Raw genomic sequence first — 26615 nt, forward strand, 5'->3', positions numbered from 1 at the left:
GTGGTTGTTATATAACTGCTCTGAAATTATAAAACCATATTCCCCTTACTTAAATCCTATACAACATGCGTAGAAAGAGTTAGAGAAAAGAAAAAGGGAAAATGGCACTGCTTCGGATATTCTACTAAAAGCAATTCTTCCGGGAGGATGGAAAATACTTGAAAATTACTTGAAAAAATTACTCGAAATTCCATGGCAAAGCGCGTGAGAAGTGTTATTTTAGCTAAAGATATCCAACGAAATGTCCATTATTTTCATCCATTTATTAAATATAAACTGTTTATTTAAAATATCTGAAAACATATTATTCGAGTTCATTTTCAGAACTTTTTGAATAAATTATATTTTAGACCAAAACGTTTTGAATTATCTTTCGCAAAACACGCAGGTTTCGAAACATATGACCGTTAGTTTAAGTGTAAGAAAACGGAAGCCATTTCAGTATCTTTTGTAACTGATGTTTGGTGATCGACAGCAAAGGTGAGCCACTGGATGTTAACGTAGGTCACGAGAATGGACTGTATTTCTTGATATCGATTTTTATAAATTCGGGAAAAAGTGGCAAGCAGTTTATCTTTAAAAAATACCTACTCTGAAATATTAACGGAAATTGTTGCCTATTTATTTTCCCCAATTAGTGAGTGTTGCATCTTTCTAATTTGTAGACAATAAGTAAATGCATTAAATCTTTCGTTAAAGAATAAAATAGTATAGAGCTCATTTTAGGCTCGTATATTATGCAATTAACTACTTTTCTTCGGAAAAAAAGATAAATAGCCTTAACTTTAGCTGGGGTCACTAAAACAACAGATGTTTCTTGAATTAATTATTTACGACAAGAATCATCCAGCTTTTCAACTGCTTTTATTGATGAATAATGACTTTCTTTAACAAAAGGTAAAACAGTTTGCATCCTTACGCAGAATTGAATTGTCAAAGGGGCACATTTCAAACATTTTTTTCTTCTGCCCTTCATTAATCATTTATTTTAACTGCTGTGTTTAGTTGAAAGAAGCACGCTTCAAATATTTACGGTTTCTTCCTTTGATCTAAGCTTATATATTTTAACATGTATTGTATTTTTCTGATAAATTTGTCACTATTTTACTTTTATTATCATTCAATTATGATGGTTTTCAGATATTTATTGATTGTTTTCAGGCACTTTTTTGTAATTCCATCGGCCCCAAATATTTGTATTCAATTTTGACTCGTTTGCAAATATAACATTGTTCCAATACGATAAATCATTTCTTACCAGAGATTTTGCGAACACCAAGCGCATTTTCCTTGTTTTGACGAAGGATTTCCTTTTTCTTGTTCTTCCATCGTTTCCATGTGGTCTAATGACTCTGCTAACAGTTTCAAGTTAAGCCTTATTGCAAAATGTTTTCAGGCACGTCTTTTCTAGAAAATTTATCCCAGCATTTTAGATTTTAAGAAAATTTATCCCAGCATTTTAGATATTCATGCAAATTCCAAATAGATACAAAGATGGTTCAGTTAAAGTACATCAAGGCAACATTTCATTTACAGCAAATGTGGAATCTGTATATAAACGCAAAACGCTGTGGAATAGATACAAATTTCTAAAAATCATTCTGTATTTGTACAAAGTACCTAAATTTAATGGAGCATCCTTTAAACATCCTTCAGACAAATACAACTGTCGTCTAAAAAAAAGGTTCAGCTACGAAATTTCATTTATTTTTTGTTAAAATGAAAATGTAAGAACTATCAGTTAAGAGGAGCGATATCTCCATGAGGGTCTTTCTGAAGGAGGATGGATCATACGATGTAAGGTATTTTTTTCCTCCTTTAAGCAAGCCTTCCTGGTGTAACTGTAAGCTTACTCGAAGCGTAATCGAGAGGTCCAGGATTCGAGTCCTGGCGAGGATACTGCACATTTTTCACGTCTCTAACGTCAAAAAAAACCTAATAGCTCTACAAGTGGCGCCCGAAGTAAAAGGTGGTGAACGATAATTCGTCACCAACAGCATTTGGCGATTGGGTACCTTATTTCCCACTGTTAATAAGCCCTTTAAAAGGAGAGTATATAAGGTATTTTATCCCTCCTTTCAGCGTGCCTTTGTGGTGTAATTGGAAGCTTACTCGAAGCGTATTCGAGACGTCCTGGGTCCGAGTTCTGGCGAGCGCACTGCACATTTTTTTTGCGTCTCCAGGATAAAAAAATCTAATTACTCTACAACGTAACACTCATGCAGCCAACTAGTTCGCTGAGATCTAAACCCTATGAAACCAAATAAATAACCAGAGAGTATTTTACCCGCTCAACCATTGAAGGACCAAATGAAAGTTAAAAAAAAAATACGCAATTTTATACATGCAACCCGTCTTTTATGTTCTGATTATTTGAGCTCTCTTTATGCTCTAATTATCTTTTATGCTGTCATTTGAATATTGTGATCGTTACTTTAGAAAGGTTAAGCAATAGATCGGAGAAAATTATATTAAGCTTTAAAGGTAATACAAGGCTTTTGAATCTCATAAAATAAATGTGAACGTAGTCATTCTGTGAGTAGCTTAAACACAAGCAAGTCTTTCCTAGATTTCCACTCATAAACTAGATTTCTACTCAGTATCGGTGTTTACTTGTGTTTTCGAAACATTTATTTACCTTCAGATGCAGGTGTTTCAGGGAGGTTCATGGTAATTAATATTATTGACTGACGTAAATACGCAACTATCATTTGGTTATGAACTTTTTACAAGTAAACAATGAAAAATGCTAAATATTTTGACTTTTATTTTAATCATAACGATTAGCATATATTCATGGACGATTTACAAGGCCATTTGTCCATTTTGCTTTTTTCCAGGTAACATTTTAAAAATACATTATTAGGATTACCTACTATATTTCTACTACTAGCGACATTCAGAGGCTTTCGTTTTTGCACTGCTGTACTTTACGAACATAATTTGATATAAATGATTTAATAAATGAACTAAATCTTTAAATTTCATTTCAAAATCCAAGATTCAGGATTTTGAAAGGTATTATAATTTTCTATTGGAAAGCATAAGTCACTTTTTAAAACTTTAATTAACTTTTTAAAATATAGTTCTGTCACTTCAGATGGTGCTACACTTCATAAAATCCATTTGGGAGTATGATTTCAGTAAATATTAAATTAAGAAGAAGGCAGTTGATACTTTAAAGGCATAGGAAATCTTTACTGAATAGATATGTAAACATACGGAAGTTTTCACAAAGTTTAAAAGACTTGATTAATTACTATTCATAAACATTAAATTCGTAGTTAAATGCAAATAAATTTCATTTTACTAAACCACAGAAATTCAAGTACATATGTGGTATAACACTAGTCAATGCTGTAAATATCATTTTAAATGCATTTTAAACTTACAGAAAACTTAAGAAATATACCATCAATAACTTTCAAAATTTTTATTTTTCTGTGGTAGTTTAAAAAATTTCGTTAATTTAATTAATATAAATAATTTATTTTTATTCCATTATTTTCTTCTAGGAAAAAAAATAATGAGTGCGTCCGCAAAGTTTCAGGTCTACTTCTTTCAATAAATTTCAGCAAATTTGACGAATGGAAATTGATAGCCTTTATTATTATGATATCTCAACTTGATTTTTGTTACATATCGTCTGCTTACAGAGGTTTCTAAGCAAAGAACAGGAATATGCAAATTCAGGAATACGCAGGGTTTTCTAAAAATCCGGAAACTTTGCAATAGAGAGATTTGAAATATTATATAAAGATATGGAAATTAAGTATTCATAATCAATGTTATTCATGTGGATAATTTTCTTATGGATAAGAAGATGTTAATGAATAACACAGGATAAGTTACACTTCGTAGATTCAAACGGATGAGAACGTCGAAGTACAGCTGTTTCTAAAAAGTCGTTGTCGAATTATAACTGTAAAATATATTGCTAAGGACAGTGTTCACATAATTTTACTGAAATAGCTTCAAAAATAAAATGTTCGTTTTCTGCTGCATAGCAATACGCCATTATACAATTCCATTCCCACCAGGCAGTTCCTAGCAATAAAAAATGTCGCACTTCTCAACTCCTATTTGGCTCTCAGGTTTAGCACTAACAATATATGTTCTTTTCTCTAAAAGGAAATCTCTCCAAAGGTCTTTATTTTAACAAAATTACAAAATTTCAGTTAAAATGTAGCCAGATATTCAAACAGTATTCCAAAAGATAAGTTCTACAAACGAATTAAGATTGCTGTATGAATATGCCAAGCGTAGTATAGACTTAAAAGAATTGTATATTGAAGACTAGGAACTAGGAATACTATTTTCCTTCAACTTTTGATTTTTTAAAAGCTTATTTATAAAACTTTTTGAACACGAAATACATTTATTCTGAGGTAGGAAATTATAGAAATTCCTTGACATGGTCTTTCTAATTTTCATTTAGAAAGACCACATTTAGTTCACAAATATTATTTCAGTTAAGGATATATTTTTACTACGCTTTCATAAATTTAATTTTCAGAGAGTCCGTCTCGTCTGTTTGTCTCTCATTTTATTTATAATCAGGAAATTCTGAATTGGACTTCTGATTTCTGAGCTTTTCGAGATCAAAAAATTTAAAAGAAATCAGAAGCGTTCTATTGAAAACCAGTTTTATTTAAGTAGTAACTGGAATAAGGAATCAAGATATGTAATCTGAAAAAAGAGTCAGTATAACTATAGTAATGCTGTTTTGGTCTTCTTTGAAAGTGGTCTCAATAGAAAAGAGATATTTAACTAGGATACTTATTTATGCTCATATTGGTTTCTTTCAAAAATTAGTTTTCTGATGAGGCAATCGCCATGACAAGAAATATTGTACCTTATTTATAAATGTTATTACTTTTGAACATCAGCAGATAAGCACTTGAAATGCGAGTATTAACCAATAAGAAAGAGAAAATAGAATCTATTATACTTATTTTAAAATATTTCTCTTTCTGGTATATTTCTAAATATTTTTAAGAGCTTTAAATTTTTATCATCAGATATTTTGAAAACATGATGCACAGTTCTATGGTGATAGTTCGAAGAGATGAAATAGATAAGAAGTTTATCAAACAGATGAGAAAGAAAAGTTAGATTTTCTTGAAGAAAATTTTTCTGACATATTTAACAACAGTTTAATAATTTTGTAATTATCAAGTATTTTTAGCTAATTATTTTTTGCTCTGCAATGCTTTTAAATTGTACATCTACGAGCCAATAAATCGCAAATGGTAGTAAAAAAATGCAGAACAAATCATAATGAATTCAATTTTATATCTTTATAATAATATTTAATTTACAAAATTCGAATAAAAGTAAATTAATCGGTCAAACTGTTTAATTATACAAATAGATGGTGATACATATTTAACAACAAATATAAGTTAATACATTTGAATTAATTCCACAAGTATTTAGAAGATGCGTCTACTATTAATCCTATGTCATATGTCTTTGAACACATGTTTCAAAAAAATTCTATTTGGCTATATAATTCCGATTTTTTTCCGGTTATTCTGTCAGTTTTCATGTTACACATGGCTTTCGAAAATGTGATTAATTAAACTTAAATTTCATAGATTTGTTTCTATATTGAGACTTCTTGTAAAATAATTACAAACATAGAATAACTTTACTAGAATGGTACATTATACGTTTTACATCGCGTGCAGCATTTTACATTGTAGCCCGAGTTCCACAATGATTTTGCACTAGCACCAAAATATTTTAATATTCAATCTTATTTTAGCATTCAAAGTTATTCTATTCTTATAACAAGTTACTTTGTACGCAGATACAATTATTACATAGACAGAATTCTACAGATCTTTCGATATAAAAAATATTTTTTTTGCATAAATTATAAATATAATTATGAATTTATATCATTTACACATTACGTGCTGCAATGGTAAAACTCGTACTTCGAGTAATATTGGTCAGAAAAAAAACTGTTAAACAGTAAAAAGCATTGAGTTTCCTTATTGTGTAGCTTACATGAAACAAAAGTAAAATAAAAAACTCAGTATGATGCTTTTTAGTTAACATAAAACAAAAGTAAAATAAAAAACTCAGTATGATGCTTTAGTTAACATATTGGAAAGATATTAATAATAACAACTAAGAAAAGACTTCGCATGCAATAAAAGCGTCTCTTCGAGAACTCAGTTTGATCACAACATAGCTAAGCAAGTCTGTTTAATTAAGATGAGTAGGGATATCCTTTGGCAAAGGGTTTAACAGTAAGAAACGAAAACATTAACTTAAAACAAAGTGCATGATATAACTGAAGTTCCACTGCATTTTACTTCGAAATTCAATAGAATTTATAATTTACAGCCTATTTTAACTCTGATTTTCTTCCCAAACACAATGAAGTGCGTCTGCGATCTCTAAAAGAATTTTCTTATGTAACATTGTTTTTCTCATATATTTACGCATTTTTCTCACTTCTGCTTATAATGCAAAAGGCAACAGCTTTATATGCAACATTTAAATTTAACATACTTATACACTTAAATTGCTCTAAGTATTCTTGAAAACCACAAAAGTATACCATGTATTTAATGTATAATAATTTCTATCATTTCACAGACATATCACTTTATCTTATTTTGTTCGTAAATGGACATCTTTTCAATTAAATGAAAAAAAAAATCATTAAGGTATCTTTCAAAACATAAATTATTGGCTAAAACTGCAAGAAACACCATTGTCTGAGACAGATGTTAAAATATTTCTTTGGTATTGAAGTTTAAAAATATTGTATATGAAGTATAAAAGTAAAATAAATAAATAAACAAACATATCCAAAGTATTTTTCATGTTTGATTTGGCTTAGTGCACATCTGTAATAACATACATTTAATGGTCAATGAGTAAAAGAAGTTAAAAATTGTAATGAAAACATTAAAATATATGAGCGAGATATTAGCTATTTTTTATCACAATGAATGAATTAAAATAATAATTACATCAAAATATAATTTTCTTAAAGCTCTCATAGTTACTCAACAATCCATTCACGTTCATTCCTTTTAAACCTTTTTCCATTATTCCTCACAGCGCTTTACATCTCATTTTACAAACTTACTCTTGCTAAGAGAAAAAAATACCTGTATCCTAAAAGAGTGGTGAGAAGCCCTTGCAAGGGAACTGAATGTTGACAGAGTAGTAAGTGAGTTTAATATCGCTAAGCTACACTTGTTTAAAACCCCGCGGGCGAACGAAGTATTTTTTTCAATTGTTTCTGACTATTTAAAGTAAAGCGAAATACAATGTAACTGTCAAGCGGTACAAACGACGTTTCAAATCGAACTAAATCGAGCTAATTTCCCTAGGACTCTATATAATGCGCTGTTGACAACAAATGAGCATTTGAGACACCGTGACATACTTGTTTACAATCGCCCCCGCGACCGGTGGAGAGCCACGCTTACGAAGGAAAAGGGGATGGGGGAATGAATAAAGAGGATACGAAACTGTTGGGATAAATTTTGGGAGAGTTTTGTCTCACCTTGAGCACCACTTCTTTCCACTTAGCCATCCTTGCGTCTTCAAAAAAAGGATAAACTGGGGGCGCCATCAGATGTAAACGGGATTTCTAGAGGGGAAACCGTCATCGCAAGCTATCCCGGACCGAAAATCCTGTAAGGGTTGCCATTGCGCCTCTGCCACAGCGCATCCTTTGCTGTCACACATACGGACTGCCGGCCACCCCACCCATCAACCCTCATCTATCCTCTCTACTTTCTCCTTGCTCTTTTCTTCATGGTCAGTGAGGATTCCCATTTTTATTTTTGTTACCTCCGCTTTTAAATTAAATCTGAAACTCAAGGTTGGTGAATCAGGTAATCAAAAAAGCTTTATTTTGCAAACGTTCGCAGATGAGTTTGTTTATCAAGTAAAGAAAACTTACTTTCATTTAAAACAAAATACGACTGGTTCTTCTTTAAATAGCGCAAAGATCTATCATCACAAAAATTCTTTAATTTCTCAAATTTGTAATAATTAATACATTATTAAAATTTTCTACAGGTATCTCATGCATGATACATTAGAACGAAAGCTATGTGCCTCATAATATGATTATATGATATTATGAGGCATGATACATTAGAACGAAAGCTATGTGCCTCATAATATCGTATGACAAAATATACATTTACTCATATATGATATGATATATAAAGGACGCATCACATATGGAATCACAGCAGTAAAAACTTAAGTATCTGGTAAAATTTATGAATAATATTACATGGCATATTATGCATTATTCTTAAGAGACGGTTTTACTTTATCACTCTTGAGAATCCAGAAAAAATCCTCTGTAACAAGTCATGCATACAATATTTGCTTTGTTATAAATCGATATTTTTCATAAGCGTGTATTTCATACATGAGCTTCAAACCGAATATATAATCAGCACATGATTATATATGTGTAACATTTCATGCTATATAACAAATACACTTTTGAGTTAACTTGATTTCTCACTAAAATGTTAGTAATTGAAAAAACGTTTAAGAGACATTCATCCAATATTCTTTTGTTCTAAGATATTAAAGAACAAGGCTATTAGATACCAGTTTTAATTCAAAGTGAAACTACTATATTGAAAGTCAGGGAAAAAATTTAATTAATTAAATGTATTAATTTATTATGCACTAAACTAGTGCATAGGTCTATAACTGATATTAAATCTTTAGTAAGTTAAGGAACTCCATTGCTTAAATTTACACATGGTCACTGAAAACAACTTCGCTGTTTTTATTCTGAAAAATTTACCGAGAAATATCACTTCACTTCATGTATATTTTACAACTTGAAATAGAAAGGTTGCGCACCAAATTCAGTTAAGAAAAACTGATATGGTCAGTACATTATCTCCCGCCAATTCCAAACTTTAAATAAAGTGTGAATTAATCAGAGCTCTTTGTTGTTTAAAACTTGGAACTGTTTGATCGTTTATACATAACATATAATATCTTTACAAAATTTATGATGGAATGTTAATTATAAATGGTGTTCTTAATCATTTTTCTAGTCTCGCATACAATCCAAAGTCCTCTCGAGAGGTTTTTGATAGAGGAATATGGCTAAGAGATACTTGGATTCTGTCCCTCAAGTCTGTGCCAGATTGGAAAGCAACTAAAGAAAGTTATAAAGTATTTTCTTTCTCCTTTCCACATGCCTTCATGGTGTAATTGGAAGCATACTCGACGCGTATTCCAGAAGTCTAGGGTTCGAGTCTTGGCGAGGGCTTTGAACGTTTTCACGTTTCCAGCTTCAAAAAGTCTTCTAATTCTACAACGTCACTTTATCGCCTATAAGGTGTCAATGGTAAGCGGCTTTTCTCTAGGACGTGATGAATTCGGGATCTTAATTTGGATTATATTGAAGATCAGATTTCTATATTGAGAATATATTATTGATTTTATTGATATCAAAAGGCAATACTGTACGATGGCAATGGCAATACTGTACGAAAAAAAAATTTTATATCCAGCAAGTGAGATTGTGTATTGGAAATTCTAAAGAAATGCTCATTTTAAAATTATTTTACGATATTGCTGTTGAATTGAATTTTATGCCTTAAGTGCAAAGAACATGATATTTAATAAATAAAAGTAACATAGAAAGGGGCGTTTTTTTAACGTTTCTATGTTTGAATCTGTAAAATCTGAAAGCTTTCAGATTTTTTTTTTTAATTTTTAATTAGTTAAATCATTATTTGACTATAAATATTCTTTTAATGTTAATTTTAGCAAAAATTCATGTACACAAATTGACAAATAAAAAATACCTTTATACTTCTTAGCGAAGACAACGAAGAAAAAAAAATTATTGTCCGTAGGAAAACAACATTTTCGATTCTTAGAAAACGTTTCCATTGAGTCTGTTTTAACTGAAACTCGTTTTTTCATTACATATAGGTAACATCACGAAAACGCTCAAAAGTCGCCGAACACTGGAATTTCAGTCCAAGATTCGAATCTCGCGAAAGGTCTGTCTGCATGGGCGTTTCTTCCTGGGTTCCCCATGTGTAACATGTATACGAACTAGTTTCCCTTAGAAAATCCTCCACCCAGGCATTCCTTTCTTTAGGCAGATAACTTCGAGTGCTCTGCCATAATGAAACAAACCAAACCTATGAAAACGCTCATGTAGCCAATATGCTGGCTAAAATGGAATCGAAATGTAGCAACTTGTATTCAGCAGTCTTATTCGCTAGGCCTTCGGGGGCTAAAGGTTTCTGGAAGGTAGTAGACCTTTTATAAATTTTACCTACGGATGCCACAAAATACCTATTTTTACTTTCATTTCTTACAAACTGATACGTTTTTTCACTCTGTACTGACATAGCATTATGGAACACATCATTATTATTGATATAGACACAACAAATATATACCCAGCGACTTTTCATTCTTGTATTGTATTTCAACCAGTCTACTAAATCTAGACATAAAACACTAAAAATTTTAGTCGGACAATTTATAACACCCCAATACTTTTAGAAGTGCAGTAACCTGTTTTTAACGAAAAGAGATCTGACACTTCTCCTTTCCCCTCTTTTTTTAGAATGCTGTCGAGGTAAAAAGTCGACGTCTGGAGTTGATAAAGAGGAAGAAGAGAAACACGTGGCGCAAACAGACCGGAAGTGTGTTAGAAGCTTCGGCATACGAAACAGAATCACGTCTGCAACCGATAGTGAGATTGTCATGGCAACTAAAGTAAGGATAAGAATTCTTTAAAGACACAAGAGGTAAACTGTCCATCGAATGAAAAACTCAGGTACCATAAAATTAGATTGTGGAGGGAAGTGCAGAAAATACAGGGAATGTCAAAAAAGATCAACCTGTACAAATGATTGTAGCAAATAAATTGAATCGATATACATTTATGTAATATGACAAATTAAGTTTTTATCCAAGTTTAGCGTCACACCTTCTGTTACAAAACGCACACTGACACAACACTCCGTTTTAAATCCAAATATGTTGAAGATATTAGATTTTACTGACGTGAAAAGTTGGATAATTATGAATTTTGAGTACACGAAAGTCAAGTTGGAGAACAAGGACGACACAGAAGCAATAACTTTAACATACACTCTTGTGCAAGAGTAAAGGAATTTGCAAATTATATCTATTTTTACGATACGTATTCAACTAAAGGTACTAATTACGTATGCCTGAAGAATTAGGCAAACATTCACAGTCGAAGAATTAGGCAAACTTACGTGAAACATTCACGTAAGTTTGCACGTATGTGTCTGCGGAGTTGTGCTTGTGAAGTGGATAAAAGTGCAGGGGTTTTCGGCAATTTATGTGCTCATACTCCTTCACGACATCCGCCATGTTTCTCGTAAGATTTAAATTTTATAAGTTATCAGGTAAAATGAGTAGTTACGAACGTATGGATAAGGGATTGCGATGAAGAATTATCGGCAGATTAGGCCAATCATAAACACAGTTGGCTGGCTACAGAGCTCAATGTAATACCCACTGTCGGCTGCAATGTGTGAAAACAGCTTCAAGACATTAGACCGATATCCAGTAGACCTGACCAAGATCGACTAAGATCCACAACGACGAATAAGGATCGTTATTTGGCACTTTCAGAGCGCGACATAGGAGAGCTACAGTTTCACGGCTTTCACGTGACTTATGTGCCGACATTGGAACACAAGTTTCACGATCTACAGTTGCTCGGAAGCTTCTTAAAATAGGGTTGTTGGCTAGAAGACCCGAATTTTCCGTCCTGCTCACTGCAGCACACAAAAGAGCGCATTTAGCATGGTGCAGACTATATATAGCTTAGACTAAACTTCAGTGGGACACCGTGCTTTCTAAATATGAGTTTGGATTCAACATGGAGAGTGATTCTCAGCGTTATCTGTATCTGGGGAGGGCCAGGAACACAATACCATCACTCCTTTATGAGGGAAAAGGATCATTACTGTGGTGGAGGTGTAATGGTTTCGGCAGCTATTGTGTTGAAAACTTGCACACACCTGCATGTGTTTGGCAAAAGCTTTCTGACTGCTATAAGGTACCGGCCGGAGATCGTAAAGTCCTATGTTCGACTTTTCAGGTTCACAGATTGTTCTGGTTTCCTGTAATGAACGACAAGACTCGTTCATATAGCTATTTGATGATTATCTGTAAAGTGAGGATATTCGTTGCATCAACTGACCAGACAGATATCCTGATCTTTGTCCTATACCCCTGCTTTACACTCTCTTGGAAGGGCAATTTGATCTCGCGATTCTCTTCCGAGAACCATTCCGGTGTTGAAAACTGTCTTACTGGAGTGATATCGATTGCCACAGAACAGCCACTCATTTGCCTCCTATACAGTATGCCGTCACACTGCGCGACCTGTTTGGCCGTGAGAGGAGACCCTTTCTCATATTATACTCATTTTCAGTTCGATATCACAATGTAGATTTTGGATATCTGTTCACTGAGAGCTTTACTGATAATCATGAGTACACAAAACGTTTTTGAATTGTACATCCAGATCAGGGACAACGGGGAGGCACTTGCCTCAGGTGAACATTTAGAAAAGGCCTCAAATTAGCTACAAAAATTCAGAAATCAGCTTTTAGAAAAGAAATTATATTTTTTAAAATTCAACTTTGTAACATATCAAGAAGTATGAAAAGAATTGTGTATTGTAAACAATCCGTCTGAACTAAGAGAAGAATTGTTAACATTATCTTATTCTAAAAATGATGAAGTTTCACAGTATTATATACACTGCTTTTATAACATTAAAATTTATTGTCGGAACCAGCATAATGAAGCCAGTTTACGTTTGTTTATATTAGCGTGTTGAGCTGCATAAACTAAACTACCTAAACATTATGATGCTGACGTCATTAGTAATTATTTAGCTTCCTTTAATTTGAAGAACTTTTACTTTCCCGTAACAAGTTTCCAAAGTCCACTAACGGAGAATGGACGGCGATGTTAATGCCTACAGTGTGTTGCAACAGCCCTAACGCATGAAGGCCCACTGAAATAGCATCTTGGAGACTAAACAAGGATGTTTGATATGAAATGTAATGTATTATCAGTCTTTTACTCTATTTCTTTAGGTAAAATTCCATTGAATGAGACACACTGGTTCGAGGTTTTATCTTACATGCATGTTAACTTGTGCCGGAACTGTAGAATTGGTGTCATTTATGATTACTTCTGAAACAGTAACCTATATATTGCTGGATGGATTAAACGAATCGATACGTGAATCTATCTCATTCATTTTCATATCTTATTGAAAACGTATAAGGCAGGGTATGACTTTTCTTTTGAATTGGTCTTTTGTATTTAAAGAAAGAATAAAATTAATTGTTTAGTATAAAAGATATAACAAAGGAGGTTTAAAATTTTGAAATTTTTGGAAGAACACTTAAGACAAACGGCTTTGGTTAATTCTAATATAACAGATATTGATGTAAAAGATGTTTTGAAAAGTTTCGTTTCGCTCTGTTGATTATAACGTAATCGATAAAATAATATATGTAAAAATATATGTTTCTCGCTACAGTTTTGTAAAAATTGAAAGGTCAAGAAAAGAGAAACAAACGAATGCGATAACGTTAATGGTTTAAATATTTTAAAAAGTAAAAAAGAAACTGAAATTAAGCATCAAAACCAGTTAGACCAGGGGAAAACATACTTATTGCTCGGAAAAAAATAACCAAACACCTATCAAATTCGCGAAATTTAACACTTAAGTCCCTTGAGCTGAGCGAATGGAGTAAAAGTAAAGAAGCATCTATAAATTTTATTAATTTTTTTTTAGAATTGTAATTATATTTTAAAGATATGATGAGAAGTATAAAATTATTATTTAACAGCTCTTCAGTTCCGTACTTAATTTAGAGTTATTTGGCATATAATTTGAGATTTAGCATTCTGCTCAAGCTCAGATAAGACTTTATTACAATAAAAATTGATTTTACTGATGTAAGGCCTGCAAATAAAAACATCTGGTTCGTTGATTAATCGATTAATGCAAGGTATTTTTTTCCTTCTTTTCTGCATGCCTTCGTAGTGTAACTGGAAGAATATTCGACGTGTATTCGAGAGGTCCAATGTCAAACCCCGAGGAGGGTAGTGCAGATTCTCCACCTCTCATGCTTTCAAATAACCTAATGACTGTACAATAAAAAGCGAGTCTGTCTATTTTACCTTATGAAGTATGCTGTTATGAAGGATATTCTAAGGGAAATGTCTCATATTTAAGTTGCACATGAGAAAAACCATCTGAAAACTATACTCAGCTAACCCGTTCGCCATGAACCGTATCAAAACAAGCCGCCAGAGTAAGCCATTCGGCCACTTACGGATGCAGTAGTATTAAAGGTATGTTAAAGTTGAAGAAGCTATAGAATTCCTTGCAGGTAACAGAATTCGAATCAGTAATAGAAATAGGGCATGACAATTTTAGGAAGCTAAATAGTTGCAATAATGAAAATCACTTTGAGGTTTCATCAGTGTTACTATCTACTTAGTATTATTAGCATACATTAAAGAGTTCTTAGAGATTTGGAGCATTAATATTTCAGTTGTCGCCGAAATTGGTTTTAAATTTTTAGAAAGAAATTGAAGATTGTGCTAAAGTGTGGGATTTTTCCGTTGTAAGACAATTTGCAATAACAGTTTTCTACACTGATATATATATATATATATATATATATATATAATGTCGTTGCTTATTAACCGCGTTATTTCTGAAAAAGGCCTCCTTGTTTTAAAAGTAGATGACATTGGTATGCGATGGGTATCAAGGACAAAAAAATTTAAGATATTGCATATACAAATGACAAAAGTACATTGGTTATTAAAAGATACAGTATCAAGTTAAAAAATCACTGCAGTGAGATGAAAATAACAACCTTTTGAAATAAATCAATTAAAACTATATATAAAATGTATATATGAGGTTATCTGCATGGAATTTCCTGCAAAAATCAGAATAAAATTCTGTAGTCAAAAACTGTTCACAGTCTATAATGCCGCTCGCTTAATAGAGAAATTTCGTAACTTACTTCAGATCAGGGAAAATATTTCTGAAAATGGTTGTGAGAAATGTAAAAATTTAGCTTTAGAAATAAATATAAGCGTAATTTGAACAGAGACGAAAACGAAAGTTTGATAAATCAGATTGTCAAGAATCAATTAATAAGAAAAGAATTTTTCAAAACAATAATTAAAGAAATGTTTGATGTTTTAATCTCGCAAATACACTCATGTCCATAAATTAAGAATAATTCGGAGTCACGCGGAAATCGAACTCTAAAATAAATATTAACCTGTAAAATCACTACACACATCTTCGAGAATCATATGCGAATAGAATTATCGGCCGTCTGAAATGTGTGCATACCCAACTGGAAGTATCAGACGAACTTGGAATTGCCAGAATGTCATTTCCAGGTTTGGCAACGATTCCAAGATGATGGTAATGTGAGTAGACGTTACAGCACAGGTCGCCCCAGAATTGCAACGCCGAATGAGGACCGGTATTTGGCAGTTACTGCCAAAAGAAACAGGCGGAGCACAGCCTCAGACCTGTCTCGTCAGCTCTCTTCAGGCACTGGTACGACAATTTCAAAGCAGACCGTGTACAGACGCTTAGGGCAGATTGGTCTATATGCTCGTAGACCTGTCAGATGCGTTTCACTTACTGCAACTCACTGTCGCCTGCAGTTGGCCTGGAGTAGAGAGCATGCATTGTGGACACCGCAACAGTGGGCTCGCGTGATGTTTTCCGACGAGTCCAGGTTTAGCTTGCAGTCTGATTCTCGCCGCACTTTCATATGGAGAGCTCCAGGTACCCGTTGCCACCAAAAAACATCATTGAACGACACCGTTACGGTGGTGTAGGAGTGCTCGTTGGGGGTGGAATTATTCTGGGTTCCAGAATTGACCTGCATGTCAAATTGGAACCATGACAAGCCAAATTTATTGGGACGTCATTCTGGAACAATACGTACGTTTGTTTCGGGGCGCCGTGAGCGCACAATTTGTGTTTATGGATGACAACGCCCGTCCTCACCGTGCAAACATCGTAAGCGAATGCCTTCAATGGGAGGATATCACCCGTAAGGACTGGCCAGCATTCTCACCGGACTTGAATCCAGTAGAGCACTTGCGAGACATGCTTAGCCGACGAGTTGCAGCCCGTCAACCTCCTCTTACATGTCTGCCGGAACTTCGGAGAGCATTGCTTTTTGAGTGGTGTAACATCCCCCAAGATCAGATCGATAATTTGATACTCAGCATGCCTCGGCGTTGTACAGACTGTATTGCATCGTCTGGGAGACATACAATGTATTAACAATCATACCAACCATGTAATATTGGTATTTTGTAAATAGGTTTTTTATTGTAATTTGCTCCAGGGACAAAAAATCGCTAATTTTTTTAATAATATCAAACATATAGCATATTTTTTTGCTCTTTATCTTTTTTTTAATAAATAAGCTTTACAAATAAGTCGAATTTGTTTTGCTTCTAACTCTTCCTTTGCCTGATTTTGCATTATCCTTAATTTATGGACATGAGTGTAAAAAACAGATACGAAAAATTAAACAAAATATGTTCCGATTTTTAGCTCCAACTGGTGAAAAATAAATGTCGTTGGATTTAAGTAATTTAAAAGCAATAGGTTATATCTTAGCACTTAAACGTGAATGATATGAATCATGTAAGTATTCAGTCAAAAACACATGGTTTTGAAAAAAACGGTATTTTAATAAATCCGGGCACTAAAGCAGATATCAGCTCATATTTTAAAAATAATTCCTAATATAATTTAGATCCGTAGTATATCTAAATTCTGAAGCAGCACTAAGAAATATTTTTAACATTGCTAGTTGTTGTTGCTAGTGGCGAAAGTAGTTTTTGCAGACTCAAAAATAATAAAAATTATGCATGTCTTCACTTGGTCAAGAAACAATTTCAAGTATGGCCATTTTTCATGACATTCTTCAAAACATGAAGTAAGAGATAAAGTAGATTTTGAATAAAATATTGATAATTTCACTTCTTTAAAAGAAATAAATTAGGTTATTTTTAAATTAACAAGTTAATTTTTAAATAAATCTCCCTAAAGCATTTCCCAAACTGAAATGCTGCTTTTCTTATTTATCACAAGTTTCTTATATCTTTGTTTTCATATATCATTTGCTTATTTTGTTACTTTTATTAAACTGATATCTCTATGAAAACCTTTACATGACCCACTTATTCATGCTCTTTTGGAATGCTTTTACGAAAATTGATTTTAAGCAATTTGCTAAGCTTATTCTTTAAGTCGGCGCCAAGATATTTTCGATCTTCTCCAAATCGGGGCGCGTGTGCTGAAGCGTGAGGGGCACCATCTGTTGTATATATCAATCAGGAAGGGGATGGTTACTGAAAAACCACTGGTCATGATTGAAACTCAATATACAATTTATTGAATAGAACCAAAACCACTTTCTTTTAGTAATGTAATATAAAAGATGTGTTACTATTAGCATAAAAATACTTCAGATACTTGTATGTCAATTATTTAAACATAGATTACTTACATTATGCATTTTTCAGCTAGTAACAATAACCTGTATATAGTACTGCAAAATCACTTTTACAGATTTTACATTCTGTAAATAAATTTTTACATGTGTACTCTCCCTAACTTGGCTTCATTTAATAAACTCTTACTTTTCGAAGAGGACTGTTGTAGCTGCCTTAGATATTACCCGTATAGGAAATGCAATAATATTGTTAAATGTTTCAAAAAGGGCAAAATTCTGCTTGAGGGTAAAGATTTACGCTGTGATAAACTTATTATCCCAAAGAGCGTTAGCCCAAAAGGGCTATTAATTTCGTTTAGCCATTTTGCGTTGGTTCATTATAAATATTGGTTCACTTTTCAAATTGCTCCACTAAATATTAGAGCCTTGTATTATATTTAAAGGAATTAAATAATGAAGAATCTGCATAAATGTACGTATGTTTTTCGCATTGTGATAAAACAACGGTACCTAGAGCCATCGAATTTTGAATAACGTATGTTTAGACTCTAACATGGGCATTTGGAAGCCCAAATTTGGAATTTGAAATATGTTTTATTATCGATTTCATATTTTGTAACACTTCAAAGAATTTTTTATTTACAAACTCGACGATTTCAAACCGAGCAATGGCAACAATGTACGGAAAAAAAAAAAAAAAAAAAAAAAAAATGAAACATCTGCTTGTCGGTCATATTTGAAATGGCGAGTTATCGCCTTGTAGGCGTGGTAATTAACGCCAAACAAACCTTGCAGGCTTTCAGTACAGCGAGAAGAAACAGCGTTTATTTCATTCGATAATTTTTTATTTTATAAATGAAAGCTAAGAGGAATTGTGTGGAATATATTTTAAATAACCTACTGATTTTATTAATAGTTTATTTGTATTTGAATTGAAACTGTTAAAAGTACGATAATTGTTTTACAAGAAAAAAGGTTTACAATCAATATTTACAATCAATCAATTCAATAAATATTTAAGGGCATCGGATACATATTCTTTTAATTTAAATTATGAAAATATGTATAACTAAAATTATATTTTATGCCATTATGCTCTGTTTCTATAGAAACGCTTTTCGGGATCTTGGTGCATAATCTTGCTACTGATACCTACTGCAAAGAGTACAAACCAGTAAATACAGAGTTCGTAAAAGTCACAAGCGTGAATAGAACCAGCGATCTAGAAGTCCGAGAAATTTTTCCATCCTCGTTACCGTTGAGCTACGGTTTCGCCGTTGGATTTCGCACACTTTTCGGTACACAAGGCTGATATAGAAATAGTATAGGTGATGAAGCAAAAGTCGCCAAGTACAAGTATTCTGTAACCCTACGTTTCCTGTTTTAACCAATCGGAGCAAACAGTAGCAGAAACGGTCTGTAGGCCAAAGCTAGGCTTTGTGAGTATGCCAGCTGCGTTCCGCCGAACACTGGTATAAAAAACTGGTACTGAATGAAAAGTTATGAAAGAGAGGCTACCAGAATAACGAAACATTGTCTGCTTTTATGTAGTTAACTCAATTTAAAACAACTCTTAAAGGATATTTAAAAAGAAAATACGGAACAAAGTGGTTTAAATAGCGCACGTTATGCATTTTGTAATGTTAGCATGACACCAGACGGCTTTCATTGCCAATTAAATTATTCTCACAATTATTCTTTTATATGCTCAGAAGCAAAGAAGTATTTCTTTAATGTCACTTTATTATATTAAAAGTCTGTTAATGTCACTTTATTATATTAAAAGTGTTAGTTTTCTTCGGAATTTCAAGTTAATTTTATTTTTTACTAGCTGTACCCGCCCGGCGTTGCCCGTGCATTTAGAAAATGCAGATAAGTGAATAGCGCAGGAATAGTAATGTAGGACATGTAGACTGTCTCTCTCTCTTCCCCCCCCCACAAGCTACAAAAAAGAAATGAATTGTAATTAATCGATTTAATGTATCGTCAAAACAGCAAACTAACGCTAGAATAAAGAAATCAATTGTTACAATCGAACGTTATTTGAAAACAAATAATAATATCAGTGAGTCAAAAAAACCGTGATTAATTAATTATAAATAATTTTTTTAAAATTTTTCTAATTCAAAAATCGAAAATCGGGCTTCGAGGTCTGGTGGCCAGCCCCTTTGTGCTTCCGTATAAAAAATTCCAGGTCCCTGCGTGCGATAGATTTGGCTGGAGAGCTCGGTCAGACAGACAGACAGACAGACAGACACATTACACTTGCTTTTATTATTATAGAAAATTGATAAGTAAATATAAAAAATTTTATTTACATTAAGTTAACACGTTTTGTTGTTAAATGTGATATTGTTTCAAAAAATAAATGTTTTTTTTTTTTTTTTTTTTTTTTTTTTTTTTTTTCCCGCTATGATATATCAGAAAAGTCAAAAGTTCCTTGTACGAAGTAAAAAGGAAGCATTCTAATCGCGAAAAGTTTCAGGCAGCATATTTCAACGAAAATATCCATTTTGACCGCTATCGAATGCAATTTAACGATGTTTTTGAGTGATATTTGTACGTAAGAACAGAATAAAAGACTCGTTTTCTCCAAACTAATTATAAAACTGCTTTAAAATTAATTCTGAAGAGAATTTTTCGTGGCGTTTGTACGAACGTATGTACGTACGTGTGTACGTACGTACGTATCTCGCATAACTCAAAAACGAGTAACCTCAGAGCGTTGAAATTTTGTATATAGGTCTGCTATAACATGTAGAGTGCACCTCCTATTTTGGTTGCAATCGGCCTCGCCAAACGTATATAGATATATTTATATATATATCCACTCTGTTACCCGGCTCAGTGATCTCAGTTTCTTTACTCTTATATGTTTGTAAATTGTACATTTTTTGCTTTAAAAATGATTGAATTATGTTGTTTTTAACTTCCGGTTAAGGGTTTTATGCCTTTAGTAAATCTGTATGCAGTATTTTTAGAATTATGAACAATTTTAAAGTGCCGCTAAGCCTTTTTTTGATGGCGGTCATTGATTGTTTACATTTGAAACAACAGACTAGTGGATTTGTTGCCAATCTAGAGACACTTAGCTTCGCAACAACAAAGATAACGCCTTCATTTATTATTGACAATTAAATCATGCTTAATCCTTTCTGGAATTTTTTCGAGGAAATAAGTGTTTAAGATTTACTTCGTAATTTTTAATATAGATATTTTGAGTTTTTATGCATTTTTGCCTTCTCGCGAAGTGAGAACTGAATTAATTGAATGAGAAATACTCAATCGTCTGTGAAAAACTGTTTCTTTTTTGTTTTGTTTTTAATTTCTTTTATACATAGTTCTAGCTTTATTATAACATTTGAATAGATCATGTGGCAACGATTAGATAATTCTTGAAAGGATATAAATTTTGTGCATTCTGAGTTATAAAATGAACAAAATATAATACTGTTAAGTAAACCTAGCGCCAGAGTGTAGCTATGGTAAACAAAGTGAATTTTAAAGAATGCATTTATTCTATTGTGGTTTATGCGCTGTCGGCGAAGTAGGTTTAATTCAATCTAATAAGTTTAAATGAAATGCAAGAAAAAATGCGTATAATTTAATATTCCGTACAAGGAAGTCATGTGGTGTACACATCAGATTTTTTATTTAGCAATCATTTTTCTACCTGTAATAAGGTTTAAATTTTATCTAAATTTTGACTCTATTTTTTCTGTATTAGCTAGGATTAAAATAGTTCAGGCATCAACCTTCTTTATATACTTCCCAGCATTGATTGTTAGCCTAAAGGGGCGGTAACCCAGAAAGGCTGTTAGTCTCAAAACAGCATTTTGCGGCGTTTCACTATAAACAGCGAATCACTTTTTAAATTGTTGCCACCAAACATTATCGCTCTGTATTATAGTTAAAGAAATTAAATAATGAAGTATCTGTATGAATATATATATGCATGTTTCTTGCATTTTAAAAAACTGCAGTACTTAGAGTCATCAAATTTTGAATAACGCACCTCCACCTGAACATGGCCATCTGGAAACCTGAATTTTGAATTTGGTTTACTATCTATTTTATATTTTGTAAAACTTGAAAGAAATTTTGATCAACAAACTCAATATTTCAAACGAGCAATGGCAATACTATACGAAAAAAGCATTTTTATCTCCAGCGCGGGAGACTGTCTTTTGCCGCCCAACCGGTATAGTGGTTAGCGTTTCTGACTGCCGTGCCGAAGGGCCCGGATTCGAATCCCGGAGAAGGCATGAATGTTTTTAAATGTTTAATAAAAAGTTGTAAAAACGTTTGTTGTTAAATGTCTTCGTTTCAATATTAACCCTCACGAACTGGAGGGAACGGCGTTCGCCAAAGTCCTCATCTCCTTTCTTCTTGCTTAAAAAGCAAGATTGACACAGATACAGAGACTGTCTTTCGGAAATTCTAAAGATATGCTGCTTCTAAATATTTTGTGATGTTGCTGTTGAATGAATTTTATGTGGTTTAAGTGAGAAGAACATGATACTTAATAAATAAAGGTAACATACAAAACTTCAAAAAAGTCTCTTTGAACGTAATATAAAATCTGAAAGCTTCCGATTCTTTTTTTTTTTTTTTTTAATTTTGTCCTCAGTTATTATTAACACTTTAATCTGCAAGTAAATTAGTCACCAAAATTTAAATTTATGCAACTTTAAGAGCTTTCGTTTGTATAAATATAAGTTTGTGTATATTCTTACCTTTGCATTTACAAACATAAAACTGTAGATGAATTCTGTAAATGGAATTATTTAATCTATTAATCCCATTTAACTTTACGCTAAATTTTCTTCTTTGTTTCAGTGCATTAATTGTCATATCCATTTTAAATAAAAGCTTATTGTATGAAAATAATTTTTAACTCAATTTTAGTTTCTTTTTTTAATCTCAGTTACACTGATCAATGATAAAACTTTATTCATTGTTAAAACATAAGCAATAAATTATAAGAAAATTATGAAGTAAAGAAATGTCACTCAACGTTATTCGCAGAATGAAGAAATTTGCTTTGAATGTTTTGTTTCGGAAATTGAATGTAATAACATTGTAACAGCAAGCATTTTACTTGAGGAAAAAATCTAAACACAAATATTGCCAATTTGCCATAAATACACCCAGATAGCGTACTTCGTCATTAAATGCGCCAAGATGACTATATTAAAAGCGAGAAACGCTGTTTCCTTTTTTTCCTGCTTCAGACTTCCACTCATATAAAACAAAATGTAGAAATCGCTGAGTATTTTTAATCACTCTTTTTTCATAAGAGAGCTAAAAGTTTATTTTATAAGCCATGAAAATTTCAAAACTTTATATATGATATATATTTAGATGTGGAAATTTTAAAGTCATGAACGTCAAATCTGAAATATCAAACGATTTTCAAAAACTCGAGAAACATTCGGAAATTAAGTTACATATTTCATTAGAAGTTTCACTAAAAAGTCTGTTTCTAGCTCTATTCGATGGTCGAAACAGTGAAATTCTGATATGCGTAGTTTTTCTATTCAAAATTGAACGAGAAATTTGGGAATAATGCCGGTCAAAGAATGAAAAAAATACTTCGCGAAAGAGATGCCAGCTGATATCAGCTGCGTGTGACGTTCCATAATTCTATTGAAAAATACATCTGGTAAGCTTTAAATAAGATACTCAAACGAGCTGCAGTAATTTAATAATGCACTTCAGTTATACCTGTTAAGAACACTACAGGTGATTCGTTGTTGATACTGATGGCGACTCGAAATCATAAACTCACACTGGAGAGTAATTATATGAAGCTCAACAATGCCAAAACATCAACCCCATTACTATGCAACGTCCAAATTATGAAGGCAATCATCATGAGCCTTGGTTGCCTATTTCTTATCATTCCTGATCTTACAGGTAGCTCTAGTACAGCAATACAGCTAGCAGTTGCGAAGATGGTTTGATACTAGTAACAGTCTTAAAAAAGCAAGGTTTGAATGCAAATCTACTTCAGCTAATAGATGAAAAATTGCAATGATATTGAAACATCAAACTTTCCCAATATATCACTCGAATGCTATCAGCTCTGAGTTATAAAACAGCTGTTTCAAAATTACTGATCTATGTAGTAGGTGGTTTTCTTTTTTCTTTTTTTTTTTTTTTTTTTTTTTTTTTTTGTTCCAGTCTTTTTGAAATTTCAATCCTAGAATTCTTCCTTTTAAATTCGGTAGATTTAAACATTTTTATACAAGTTATCCGTTTAAGTTGTTATTTACTTTAGTGACCCTTTATGAAATTTAATATCAAAATATTAATTTTATTATTAAATGCATGCAAATAGCAGTATGTATAACTGCTACATACTACTTATAACTGTCATTCATATATATATATATATATATGTGCTTATATATACATACACATATGCCATCAAATGAATGCAAATGAATTTTATTTTCAGAGTTCTGCGAAATACAATTGTATGCTTGCAATATAAGCTGTAACACACATAAGATCACCCAGATATTTCAAGAATACGTGGTATATCTTCTTCTCTACATATAAATAAAAGAAAGTGTCTGTCTGTGTGTCTTTCGTTCGCGCTGCGCGTAAGCTAATATACCCACGGCTACGAAATTTGGTACATATGTGCATCTAGACAAGAGCCAGTGCACCTCGAAGCGATTTTTTCGAAATTCGAATTAGAACTTTTTTTATTTTATGTTTTGTGACGAAATCGCGTCATTTTGAGACATAATGGGCTATAGGAAAGCCAGATTTTACTCTACACACTCCATTTTCACATCGTCATGAATTGTAGGTACTTAGCTATTTTACGAACTTAAAATAAATTTCGTATATCAATAAATCGATTAAATACGAATTTATTTAACAAAGGGAGCTTAACACCTTTTCAATTTCGATTTTTTCTAAAATAGTTTATTTTTAAAAATGTGCAGTTTATTTTTCTTTGATTTTTGGGCACGTTAAACTTTTATCCTTGCGACTGCTTTCACAAAAAGAATTTTGGAAAGATGATAATATTTTGTATTTTAAAAACATTTTTTAAATTAAGCTTCCGAGTACACTTCTCACATCTTTAAAAATGTGATTTTGACAACAATTTTCCTGTCTTATTGTTGTTGATAGATTTTTGATGAAATCGCATCATTTTGAATAGTTTCATTCTTTTAGAAATATGGGTTTGGCAACAATTTTTCATCGTATTTTTTATTACACTGTTTTTAAGAGATTGGCATATTTCATTGTCATTTATATATATATATATATATATATATATAATACATTTTTATTGATTTTTTTATAAAGTTGTTCTGCAGAGTAAAATTCTCCGTGGAATTTTATGTTTTTTGAGTTGCTTTTATGTTATTTTTTGCTTATTTCACTGTTTGTAAGATATTGAAAAGTTTTGCATTTTTTTTTCTTCAACGGAAAGTTGGTTAATTTTTTATTAGGATAATTAATATTTGTATTAATCTTATTTCATTGCAATTTTTTTCTGTTGAAAATATAAGATAAAATATCATTAATTTTACTTTGCTTTTCAGAATTTTTTTGTATTCTTTTATGTTATTTATTGCTCATTTCACTGTTTTTAAGATATTGAAAAGTTTTGAGTGATTTTTTTAGGAAACAAAGTTCTTAACCTCCTTTATATCATTTGATTTCTTAAGATTTTGGAAAGGGAAGTTGGTTAATTTATTTATTAGGATAATTAATATTTGTATTAAGGGATATTGCCTATTTTATTGTAATTTTGTTATACGTAATAACTTTTTTTTTATGAAGTTGTTCTGCAGAGTAAAATTCTACGCAGGTTTTAAATTTAACGTTTGTTGTTCCCTTCAGCCATTTTTCCGGTACATTTAAAAACCAGACGAAGGCTGGCAGCGAAGCTACTAGTTTATTATATTTTAAACATCGTATTTAACATTTCTGATTTGTTTAATGTGTTGTCTGTGATTCGGGCTGATGGCCCAAATTTTTAATATCTGAATCCTAGCTTTATTGAATATTCCATAAAAAGGTACATCAAGCTAATGAAATTTATGAGTACCTGGCTCTGAAAATCTATTAACAGCCTTTGAATCACTGCCAGATCAAAAACATTAATTGCCTAATTTTTTAAGTAGAGATAGAGATGTAAACTTCGAAACAAGTGCTCATTATCACGTAACTACTCACAATATCAATCGTAGAGTTAACAGTCTTAACATTCACATTACGAGAGGTGAGGTTAGCACTGATTACGATAATATCAGGAGTAAAAATTGACATAGCCTAACAAAATGTATCTGCATCTCTCCGATCTATTCCATTTGCATGAAAGATCAACATTAAAGAACAACGTAGGAAGGGTGTCCGCCGATAACATCGCAGCAAAAACGCCTGGGAGAAAACAACGCAAGGCGAGAACGTCGTGCTACAAAACATCGTGGGAGATATTTCGACGACGAGTTTTTAAACTGCTAAATTTTTGAACCGCTTTATTTTCGACGACGATATTTTGTAACACGATGTTTTCCCCCACGATGATTTGCAGCACAACGTTTTAGCCTTGCGTTGTATTCTCCGGGACGTTTTCGTCCGCGATGTTTTCGGCTGTAACCGTAAGAGGCCATGCCTCTTCCGTCACTTTTCTAATAATTATTTGAAAAGTTGACTCATGATTGATGTATCATGTCGTGTTCTGACAGTATACGATGCAAAGATCATAGGTCTATGATATAAAGACATATAGACGGCGTCAAATCTCGTCTAGACATACAGAGAGCGAAAACAAGACGGACGAAGTCTTTAAGCTATATTCATATTTTTATCTATACCAGGATTTCCCAAACCTTTTTTTTAATAGATCCCTTTTCAAAGAATGGTTTCTTCATTTTCCTTTATATTTTTCTCTCTATATATTTTTATATAATATACAGTGTACAATCATAATACAAATAATTCACATAAGTAACTTAAAGACAAAAATTAGACTAAAAATACAAGCAAAAGTTTAGGAAAAAAGGCTTATGACAC

General features: G+C 32.3%; 1 protein-coding gene across 2 annotated transcripts in view; it reads right to left on the minus strand.

Moving 5' to 3' along the window:
* LOC118193378 (synaptotagmin-5-like) overlaps positions 1-26615 on the minus strand; it is a 677594-nt gene that overhangs the window by 114571 nt on the left and 536408 nt on the right. Inside the window, exon 1 of one of the 2 annotated variants that reach the window (XM_035364457.2) lies at positions 7538-7665. The exons of the other annotated variant lie outside the window; for it this stretch is intronic. Coding sequence (XP_035220348.1) covers positions 7538-7606 — 69 coding nt within the window. The 5' untranslated portion in view covers positions 7607-7665. Of the gene's footprint in view, positions 1-7537; positions 7666-26615 lie in introns of those variants that run through there. 2 annotated transcript variants of the gene reach the window in all.

Source organism: Stegodyphus dumicola, chromosome 1 (assembly GCF_044657685.1).
Source record: "Stegodyphus dumicola isolate Sdum_Otavi_A_Nest chromosome 1, ASM4465768v1".
NCBI lineage: Eukaryota > Metazoa > Arthropoda > Arachnida > Araneae > Eresidae > Stegodyphus > Stegodyphus dumicola.